Raw genomic sequence first — 11,219 nt, 5'->3', positions numbered from 1 at the left:
TGTGGGTGTGTATGTGTGTGCACGCATCCCCACCTCCCGCACTGATCCCTATCTCTGTCTCCCTCTCCGTCATCTGCAGCATCGGATCCCTCCTCACGCACCAGCTCCCCTTCCAAATCGCCATCGCCGTCTACTTTTGCGCCATCGACCTCTGCATCCTCTCGCAGTACATCTACTACGCCTCCCGCGCACGCGCGCGCACAGGCGCAGACACGGGGCCGCCGCCACACAGTGTGCGCGTGCGTTCGCAGTCCCGGCGTCGCGACGTGGAAGCACTTGCAGCGAGCATCCTGCGGAGTGGCAGCGGCAACAGGCGGCCGCGGTATCACACATTTTCCACTCGCAGCGCGACCGTGAGCGGGAGGCGGCCAGAGATTCACCCTGCGTGGTATGAGGATGCGCGCACCGCACCCGCACCTGCAGGCGGCGCCCGTTCTCGTCATCGTCCTCGTGCGGCTACGCATGCGGCCTTGCCGTGGACCGCAGCCGCCCACGCCGGACACGACGAACGGAATAGCAGCGACAGCCTGCTGCCCTCGTCCGCGTCGCAAGATTTCGCGGCGGCGGCGTCACGAGAAGCAAGCGCAGCAGCAAAGCAAAGCAAGTTGCCTCGGAGGCAGGAACGAGAGCACGAGCACAGAAGAGGACGCGACATGTCACGCGCAGCGGAGAGCTACATCGCTGCTGCGTTTCAATCTGCGGAATCTGCGCCGGCGTCCGCGTCTGGCTCCGAGAGCGGGGACAGCGGCGGCACACTGACGCCCATTGCGCCGGCGCCGGTATTGCCGTCGATGGGCACGCCGGCGCGCGCAACCTCGCTCACGGCCGCTTCTTTTGCGTCCTCGTCGCGCCCCGCGTCCTTGGAGCAGGAGGAGCATGACGAACGCGCAGCTGCAGCATCTGCGTCGCACCAGCGCCGCATGACGGCCATACTCGCCGGCCAGATGCACGACGGGCGGACCGCGGCGCAGATTGCAGTAGCAGCCTCGCGCAGCCGCTCTCCGCGCTGCAGCGCCACCGTGCGCAGTAGCAACAGCATTGCAGGCAATGGTGCTCACCTTCACCACGCCGGGTGCAAGACGCTGCAGCGCCGCAGTAGCTCTGGCCTGGTCTTGCTCGCGTGCGGTCTCGTCTTCTCCATTAGCGCCTCGTCCTACTCCTCTGGCGGCAATCGGTCGCCAGTGCCGGGCGCCTCGACGACGCGGTGGAGGGCGCCGCGGGCAGCAGCGCGTGACGCGCACGCTCGCCCTTCCGCAAGTGGCGCGTCGCACTTTCCGGCACGCTTTGTTGGTGGAGCGCGATCGATGCTGCAGCCGCCTGTCTCCGCTCCCGTCCCTGGCTGTGGCGCAGCGTGCAGCGCAAGCGCGTCGCATGCAGCAGCAGCACCTGATGCTGCGTGGGATGGATACGCGGCGCGGTGGCGTCATCCGCAGGTGCTCTATTTCCCCACCCTGCAGGCGCAGACCACCTCCGACGCGACGGTGCCACTGGGCAATGGAACCTGCCATCGTCACGATGAAGGCGGCGGCGGCACAGGCTCTCCATCTGCGCCAGCACCATCGCTTGAGCGTGTGCTGGGCCGCATCTCCGCATGGACCTGCACGGTGCTCTACATGACTTCACGCCTGCCGCAGATCTGGGTCAACCTGAGCCGGCGCTCCGTCGAGGGTCTGTCGATCCTACTCTTCCTGTCGGCGTTTATGGGCAACCTGCTGTATACGATCAGCATCCTTGTCAACCCGCGCTCGTCCGGACCCGGCGCGCGCGCTTACCTCGCCGAGAGCACGCCATTCCTCCTTGGCAGCGGCGGTACGCTCATCTTCGACCTGATCATCGTCGCACAGTGGGCTGCATGGCGCGGTAATGGCCCTGAGCCCATCGCGTATCTGCGCAGCAGCGCCAGGACCCTCAACACCAGCAGTGGCGGTAGAGCACGGTCTGACTCGCTTATGTTCCGCCACGCCGGCCTCGCAGGCGCTGGCCGAAGTCGCAGCCGCTCCGGCTCGCTCGGCTCGCCCGCTTCGCCTGTGGTGCGCTACCGGCGCTTCGTGATCGATGGGCACGGTTCCGCGCACGGACCGCCGCGGCAGAGCATGACGCAGTCACTCCTGCTCGACGTGCACGGCGGGCCTCTCCTCTCGTCGCTAGCCCGGAGCCGAAGTAGGTCCAAGCTTGGCATTGGTGGTTCCCATGACGTCGCGGGGAGAAGCGCTTGCCAATCGAGGCAATCGTTGGGTCAGCATTACGACGAGGACGACGACGTTGGCTCGATAGCGAGCGGACAGCAGTCGCCCGTCGTGCCACTGTGCATGTTCAGCAGCTTGCAGGAAGAACAGCTGCGCAAAGTGCAGCTGGTGCAGGAGCGCACGCCATTGTTGCAATAAAGCTCGCATCGTCTCCGGGCATGGGTCCACAGCAGATCCATGCAGCATCAAGCTCTGCATCAGCACAAATTGTATTCGAGCCTGGCACTAGCTTCTTCATTATTTCAAAGCAGCAATGGGGTATCATTATTTTGCTGCTAAAACATATCACACGAAAACACAAAGGTCGAACATAAGTGGGGTCATGTGACCTCTATGGTGGGCCGGAAACGAATGACAAGTCTCTCCTGGGGAAAGCCTACTTTTGGGTCCTCCGGGGTGGCTTCGAAATGGCGCGATACAGCGCTGTCTGCTGAAACGTCCATCCTTCCGGCAAGGCCGAAGGGAATCTGTGCTCGAGCAAACGACTCGCCGTCGGCCGCAGATTCGGGTCAATCTCGAAGCAGTTGCGCAAGAAGTGCGCAGCGAGCTTGGACAGGCGTACATTGGGTGGGATTGGGGGCGGCCTTCGCTGGGCGCCGATCTGTGCGCGAAAAAAGAGAAATATGGCAAACATCAGCGCTTGCTGCTGCCGTGAGCATGCTCACACGCGGCGATTGACTCACTTTGAACATGGCCTGCACAGCTTCTTCGTCCGACCATGGCCTTCGCCCAGCGAACATCTCGAGCACCACGCAACCCAAGCTCCAAATATCGACCTTGGCGCTGTAGCCCTTCTTGGATAGACTGACCACCTCTGGAGCCATCCAGAAGATGCTGCCTTGCAACGACATGTTCTCGACGTTGCCATAAATGTCATCGCTGCGCCTTACTGTGCCAAAATCAGAAATCTTGCAGATGCCGTTGAAGTCAACCAATATATTGTCCGCCTTGAGGTCACGATGTAGGATTCCCTTGCCGTGAAGATAGGCAAGAGCCTCGAGAATCTGATGCAGGAATGACTTGATCGTATCCTCCTCGAATTGACCATGCTTGCGAAGGCAGCTGCCGACCGATCCACCGGGAACATACTCAAGGAAAATGCTGAGGTACGATGTTGTTTCCTCGAAGCCGAGGTAGGCGACAATGTGCGGGTGATCGATGTCCTTCAGGGTCTCGATCTCCGACTTGAGTGCCTGCACGACACTCTTCTGACGAGCGTCCTCCCGATCACTGGCAGTCCTCGGCAGCTCGACCTGTTTTACAGCCAGCATCTCTCCCGTGGAAGCATTCAGAGCGAGATAGACTCTTCCGTAGGTCCCCTTCCCAATCAATTCACCTTTCACCCATTTGAACTGCGGCCTATCCGTCTGAGAGGAGCTTTGTAAGGCCGTGGTCTCGGTACCAGGCGTCATCTCCAACACCTGTCCACCCCACAGGCGAGTGCTGCGTCGCCGCGCTAGAGACTGAGCTTGCTCCTTCACCTGCGGCTCCGCTTCTACGTCTCCGACCTTCTCCAGTAGACGCTTGCGGTCTTGCGCGACAACTCTGATCGACTTTTTGTGCCGCGTCGCTCTCGGTAAAGGCGCAGGAGGTAGTGCCCCAATTACCAACTCCGTCGTAGCCTCCTCCTTCGGACTCAGCTCGCCACTGGGACTTTCCGGCACGGTGCTGCTGTCCAGGACAGGCTTGTCAAGGTCGTGTTTCGGAAAGAATTCGTCGATGTACTCGTAAAGCTGTTCCTGTGGAGGCCTAAAGGCCCAGTCGCTGTCTCTCCGTGCGAAAGATATCTTTCTCTGAATACTCGTTGTGGTTGACAGTTCAGAGACGTTCAGATCGTCCGGAGTCAACATTGACAAGGGAGATGCAGTTCTTGGTGGGTCAGAAGTAGCAGTTTTGGTAGCCTTGGTAGGACCCTTTGGATCGATTGTGACCCGCAGTTCTGGACGCCGATGCGAAGAGGCGCCCTGGTCAGAGGCTTCAGATGTCGAACCAGCTGCATTGTTGGCGATAGAGATTAATGTGCCTTTGTCAGGGTTCAGTGGAAGCGCCCAAGTACCTGAGGTCTCATTCTCATCGTCATCAAAAGAGGCGAAGGAGGCGAACGTGCCGCCATTGGTGTCCTCGTCTGATTTTTTGGCGCTGAAAGTGGCAGTAGATCCGTCCGATGGAAAGGACGTGACTGTGTTGACCGTCCGCTCTCCAATGTCGCCCTTCGAGTTCCCTGACGGCGAAGTGTGCCCTTGTTGTCCCGATTTCATCGACTCAACAAGGGATGCCCAGAGTGCTGCCTTCAAAGTGTCACTCTCCTCATCGCACTTGTCGATGCGAGACGAGCCAGCCGATTCCAGCCTGGACATGGATGACGACCCCTCTGTCGAAGACGCCAAACCACCCGGAGGCATCGGCAAGGGACGGATCTTCATGAGATCCAAGTCGTCCATGTCACCAGAAATGGGCGAATAAGGAGACATTGTGGAAGAAGAGGTCCTCTTGGTGCCGTCGCTAACCCTCGAGAAGTCAGCGCTGAGCGGACCGCTGCTAGAACTGCGGGCAGAGGTGGGAGCGCTTGCCGTGTCCTCCATTGATGTCGGATGTGAGAGAGGCTCAGAGGGAGTATCAGAGACACGCTGGAGAGTAGTTTGCGAGGGTTGGGCACCCGGCAGTGGCCGAGGAGGCGGTCCTCGCTCGGGCGCACGCTCCGGCCGGATGGGCACCGAAGGTAAGCTATGCGGAGGCACACCTACGTGCAATACAGGCGAATGTGAGAACTGCTGTTGCTCTTGCTGCTGTTGGGTATGTGCCCTCGTCATGGCAGCCTGCTGATCGTGTGACGGTTGCTGGGTATGTGCGCGTTGCATGCCTGCTTGTGGCATCGCTTGGCCATGCTGCGTATAGCGTTGTTGTTGTTGTGGCTGCTGCTGCTGGTGGAAAGGGTGGGGCTGCTGTGGATGCACGTACGGCCCTTGCTGCGCATAGCGCTGCTGCGATGGATGTGTATCTTGGTCAAGGCTTCCATGTTGCATGGGCCGTTGGGCGTAAGGGCTTCCAGGAGGCAAGCCTGGCGTAGGCGGCCCTCGGGTGACCAGAGTTTCCTGTATTGTTCGACCAGGCGCCAAGGGCGTCGCACTCCGCTGGAACTCGCTGACCTGCCTGGTGCTCGTGTTGGGAAAGTATGCCGCAGTGAACGGGTCCTCTCGGCCTTGTGGGGAAGGCTTGGGTGGCGGCGGACGAATGGTGGGCGCATACCTGTACTGGTCATGATACGTGTGTGGACGATTGGGGAACGGCGGAGCACGGGCTCCAAATTCGTTCGGGCACCCTTGATTGAACGATAAGTTGTTCGGGGAGACACTCATTTGCTGCCGTGGATGCGAGCCCATCGTTGCTGGCATAGGTGGACGCGGTGCGAACTGCATGCGAGGGTCAAAGAATGACGTCGCCGGCCGGGTATTGCCAAACGAAGGTGTTCGCATGTGTTCGGTGTTGTAGGATGGAGAACGTTCCATGTATCTTGGCCCGTTGACGTATTGATGTCCGGGTGTATGCGCCGTATGTGGCCGGAGCGAATCTGGATGCCGGAAGTAGCGAGGGTCTTGCGTAAAGAGGGGAGTTCGGATCGGCATATCGCCACTCCCTTGCCGCAAGAGAGAGGGTGGCTGCGGAGGCACCGCTGGCCGAGAGGCAGATGCGGGTGGATACCGTTCGCCTGCTCGTTCTGAGCCCTGGCCATAGAGTTCGGCCTGCAGGTTCTGCGGACTGCCTCTGAGGTCCTCCATGCTCTTTGCATTGTGCATCATGAAACCTTGCTGCGGGTGTAGATGCACTCCGTCCGTGCACGCACGCTGATGTCCAAAGTCGCTCTCCGCGTCTACCGCGCTTTCGAAGGAGGGCTGAGACGGTGCGCGGTGCACAACCGGGTGCATGCCACCCGAATGCGATTCCGCGCGGCGGCCGAATGAGGGTGGCGAGAAGGGCGGCGAAGAAATTGAAGGATGAAGACTGTGGTCATGAGTTAGTTGCGACCCTTCGTGCCAGGACGATGTCTGCGAGTGCGGGTCTCTTTGACTTGACGACGGACGGCGTTGGCGAGTCGCGCTGGAGTCCCTCTCGGACATTGGCGAGTCGGTTCGTGTAATGTCCGACATGGACGGACCACCGCTGGTCGCACTGCCGGGCGGGGAGCGTGCAGAGCTAGGGGCTGACCGCTGCTCATCGCTGCCGCTGCCGATGGCGATGCGTCGCACGTTCGCAGCGCGGGAACGCTGTAGCGTCGAACCCTTGCCTAACATATCGTTCTGCTCGTTGAATGATCCGCGCGAGGACATGCTCTCAGTTCGCGAGTGTCTGCGTGACTGAGACTGATGGTCGCTGCCGCTCCGGGGTCTGTTGGCACCATCGTTGGCTTGGACGAGAAACTTGAGTGTGCCCTTGTCGTCGCCTGCCTGCATGCACATTGCCAGCAGAGAGTCGTCGTCCATCGAGACGTCTACAATGCTCGACCGACCAATCTCGGTGCGGCACAGCCTCAGGTTCGAAACATCAGCATGGTCATAGTCTGCAGTAGCAATCACCATTCGTCAACATGCCAGCAGTGACGAACTCTTTTGATTGAGGCACGAGAAACTCACGGAGCTTAGTTATCATCTTCTCCTTGATCGCCTCTGCACTCCACATTCCCGAGACGTCAACGACGGAAAAGCGTTCGTTGTCCTCGGTGACTTGGATCAGCACTCGATCCAGCGCGCTGATTCGCTTGGCAGCGTTAGCCAAGCTCGACCTGGATCCAGTGGATGAGCTACAGCCGCTCAATCTCTGTCGTAACTCGCCCGGTGAGCTGAGGTACTCCATTTTCTCCAGCGAACTTCTCTCGCCGGTTGGCGAGGTCGAAGGTCTCACTGCCCTGTCACCTACGTTTCCCTCTCGCTCGCTTGCCATGGAATCAGCTGACTCGCTGAGGGTCTGTGGCAGGCCAAGACCGAGACTACCTCGGGGCGAAGCAGCTGCTGAGATGGTCCCGGACGAGCTTTGAGACAGCAGCGACGGCGAGGCATAGTACGCGATCGAAGATGGTCGCTGCAAGGAAGCGAGCGAGCCGGAAAAGCGATGCACATGCACGAAAGGACCAGTCAGCTCAAACCCGAAAACGTATATGTTTGTTGACGTTCGAAAAAAGATGGGCGACTCACGTCAAGATCCGTTCCTGAATTTGAAGCATCCTCATCCAGCACATCCACCGCGTTACTGTTCCTCTTCATCGCATTACTCGCAAAGAACCCGCCTGTCGAGGTCTTCCTCCCGGAGGTCTGGCTACCCGAAGGGCTGGTGCCGCTACTTCTGCTCCCGGTGCGTTGGTGCTGCAGATTCGTCATCTGCGTACCACGGGGAGCCGCGCCGCCGCCGCCGCTGCTGCCGTTGCTTCCGGTACTGCCATTCTTCTCCCTGTCCTTCTTCCCCTTGCCGAACAGGGTACCGACATGATCGAACACGTTGCCAGGTCTCCGCGGAGACTTACCGGGAGTCGTTGGGTTGGCATTGGGATCGTACTGCCTGCGCAGATGCGAGGTTCCCGCCCCGCCCCCGCTGCCACTGCTGGTGGCCGAATTCGGCTCTGCAGATGCTCTAGCGCCTCCGTTCACACTGCCTGGCCCTCCTGATGCCCCAACGGGCAAGTCAGCGCTCGTCATTCGCTCTCGCTGCTCGCGCTCCCGCGCGCCAGCACTCGACAACTCGAGGGAAGCAGACAACGAGGGGGCACCGGCGAACTCGTAGGTCGACGATGCGACTGGCACAGATGATGAGGAAGCAGGTGGGACGATGCTGCGCGGGCTGCTGGGTCTGAAACTGTTGAAGAAGCCAGAGACGGTCGAGTACGTGCCCGCCGCGCCGGACGATCGCCTATCCTTGCTGCTGCCGCTGCTAGCACTGCTGGCGCCCCCGCCACTGACGGCCGATGTCGGTTGCTCAATAGTGCCTCCTGACCCGGCACGGTGCTCGCGGCCGGCTTGCACCTGCGAGACAGTTGGCGCGCCATCCGGGCCGCCGGCGCCGGACGAGGACGCTGCTACGTGCGGCGTCGCGTACAGCGAGTAGCTCCCGCCCGGCGAGCTTGGCGTATACAGTTCGTGGTGATGCTGGTGGTGGTGGTGCACAGATTGGTAACAGGATGGCAGTGACGTTGGCGAGAGCGGGGATGAGCTGCTAGCGGATGACGCAGAGGGCGACGATGCCGCAGCGCTGCCGTACCCGGTGGGTGAATAGCTGTGCTCCAGGCTTTGCTGCTGCGCCGACAAGCCGCCGCTTGAGGCTCCCGTTCCCACTGCTGGCCTCGTCATCTCCGTCGTCGTGTCAGAAGACGAAGAGACCCACGCGTCCGAGGAGGAGGAAGGCTGGGCGAAAGAGAACGTGGGGATCAACGCGCCGAGGAAGGGCGAGGTGACGCCCTTCCCTACTCTGTTTGCATCTGCCGCAACGCCAATATTTACCTCGGCGTCATCCGGGGTAGTGCCCACATCAGCAGAGTGCAGCGTCTGGCTCAAATGCCATGTTGATGCGTTTGGTGTGATGCTCTGATCCGCGCTGAGCAGATCCGCTGCAGAGGGAGGTGTGGTGGGGATCGCCGGCGGTGATAGTGGCGCAGGGAAGGAGTATGAGGACGAAGTTGACAAAGCCGATAGCGGTGCGGCTGATGAGCTGTCCCCAACCTCTACGAGCACTTCTGACTCTGCCACATTCGTCCGCAGCTCCATATTCCCAGCTGCAGCCTTGTCCGTATCCGCCTGATCTAGCAGCGGGCTCCCTAGTCCCACACCTGAAGTTGCAGCGAAGGGGAACGAACGGGATGATGATGCAGAGCTCGGACTACACCCGCTGTTGCGTTCTTCGTCGGAAGCACCCGGTGCGCTCCCAGCAGCGACCGCGCCGCCATTGTTGCTACCCATCAAGGATGTAAGGTGATTCAAGGGTAGCGACCGCGGTCCTCGGACAGGGGATGTCGTCGCACTGCCACTGCCGCTTCCGATGGACATAGATGTGGCGGATGAGTCTCCTCGCGGTCTCCCTCTGGCTGCTCCTGATGCGGAGCCTGAGCCTGACGATGCCCCTGAGCCGAGTCCAAGTCCTGACCCCATGCCACTCCCACCACCACTGCTGGTACTGGTCTGGAGCGGGAAGCTACCACTTGTTTGTTGTTGTGGGATGCTATAGTCTGTCATTGAGGAAGAATCGCCCAGCGCTCTTGCTGGTGATCCACTTGGTTGTGCCCCTCCTATTGAGGTAGCTGGCGAGATGGGCGAGATGGGGCGAAGTGGATGCTCGTTGGCGCTCGCGCTGGCACTGACACCTGCGGCTCCTGGAGGTACATTCGGTGACAGTGCCATGCCGTCATCAGTCAGCGAGGCAGCCATAGGGCATGCCGTCGCGGATGCCGACATTGTATCACGTTCGGACGTCCTCCGCGTACTGGTACGCTATCCACGACGTATAGCTTCCGCGCCTCTGCACCCCGTCGTCCGGTCTTCACCAGACGTGTGGGGTAGCGACGCCGGTGCCTGCTAGGCTGGGAGACGAAGCCTGCGCCAGGATGGTGAGAGCGTGACCACAGCGGGGAAGGGGGACGCGTGAGGCGACTTCGAGCATCAATGGTAGCAGATGATCGAGGCGTCCTTCATCTCCAGCAGCGTGACCGTCATCTGTGCGAGCATCGGCTCATGATGGGCGCAGAAGATACCCGCAGCTGTTTGTCTTCCTTCTTCTACCTGCTCTCTTTCAACAGCCTTGTCGGGCTGTCTGTCACACAGTGCATGGGACAACAGCTACACGGCTTGCTCGCGTTTGCTGTCTCTCTTTTTCACTCTTTTCCGGATCGACACGACGTGATGTGTCACGGCACTGCGCAGGATGTTGACTGACAGGCACACGTGCGGGCGAGCGAGCGGGCTAGATGACTCGCTGCGACTGCTTGAGCGCAGCTAGTGGTAGCTCTTGATGATGATCTGAGAGTTGTGAATGTACACTTTGGGCCATGCACGGCTTGGAGCACATCCTTGCCTGACTGAAGTGATTTTGTGCGATAGTGTGCAAGTTCTCGCAATGCAGCCATTCCACCAGTCTCTCTCATGCGAGCAGGCACAGGCAGCCGGGCACCAGTCCACTTTTCGCACAGTCTCTCTTTCATCTCATGTGGGCGAGGGCGAGCCAGTGCCGCAGTGCCTCTCATCGGCGCCAGAGATGGATCGCCTTGTTCACACGCGTCGTCCTATTGCGGCGCGGCGCAGCGCCCGGCGCGTCGATTCTTCTACTAAAGACATACATGAACCGCGTGGAAGGACCAATCTATGCCACTGGTCTGGCACCGGTGGCTTTGGAGCACACCGGCGAACCCACTCGTCTCCGCCCCGCCGCCACAGCACTCAACTCACAGAAGGGATCGCCAAGGGAGTATGCAATTCCGGGCTTTCTAGCGAGAACCTGGGTCGATTTTGCTCTGAGATGGTCGACACTGCCGGGGCGCCATGCTCCCACGCGTGCTCAAGGATGGACCTACCCGCGCAAATGAAAGCCCCGAAAACAGCAAGTCCCCATCGATCTCCTCGTCTTTTGACAGAAGCAGAACAAAGGCGATTGCGGATTTGACATTTGACATTTGACATGCGTTGGCGATAGGGCGTGGTCGTTGCCGAACCCTGCCTCGTGGAGATTTGAGTGAGCTCGCACAGCGGTCCCGTTGAATATGGCGGAGAAGTGTAAAGAAGAGCGTGGTCACCAAACAGGAAAAGCGTCGCGACATATATGCAGCCGCGAGGGTGGTGATGTGGCGCGGATCAGGACCCAGACGTGGCTATGCGCTCGCTCGCTTCGCCCGTACTCCTTTTGAAGTGGCGCTTTCAGCTGCGAGAGCTGCTGCTGCACGCTTGTTGGCGAGGGATTGGAGATGCTGGCTGCTTCCAATCGTCGAGCATGTTGACCAGAGTCCCG

The 11,219-nt window shown here is 60.2% G+C and overlaps 2 protein-coding genes across 2 annotated transcripts; one reads left to right on the top strand and one right to left on the bottom strand.

The window, feature by feature from the left end:
* Positions 1-1,571: 1,571 nt before the first annotated feature.
* Positions 1,572-1,847, top strand: K437DRAFT_210962 (uncharacterized protein; the record flags this gene model as incomplete). Its single annotated transcript, XM_013384380.1, has 1 exon — positions 1,572-1,847. A coding segment is annotated over one exon (276 nt), but the record flags the coding sequence as incomplete, so codon positions are not given.
* A 775-nt stretch (positions 1,848-2,622) lies between these two features.
* On the bottom strand, positions 2,623-9,676 carry K437DRAFT_271306 (Pkinase-domain-containing protein; the record flags this gene model as incomplete). The annotated part of the gene is made up of 4 exons (XM_013384379.1): positions 2,623-2,847; positions 2,930-6,801; positions 6,875-7,319; positions 7,433-9,676. 4 exons carry the CDS (start codon positions 9,674-9,676, stop codon positions 2,623-2,625), a joined length of 6,786 nt encoding a protein of 2,261 aa, XP_013239833.1.
* Positions 9,677-11,219: the final 1,543 nt, after the last annotated feature.

This window comes from Tilletiaria anomala (genome assembly GCF_000711695.1).
Source record: "Tilletiaria anomala UBC 951 chromosome Unknown K437scaffold_202, whole genome shotgun sequence".
Lineage (NCBI taxonomy): Eukaryota > Fungi > Basidiomycota > Exobasidiomycetes > Georgefischeriales > Tilletiariaceae > Tilletiaria > Tilletiaria anomala.
This window is presented reverse-complemented; position numbering and strand designations above follow the sequence as displayed.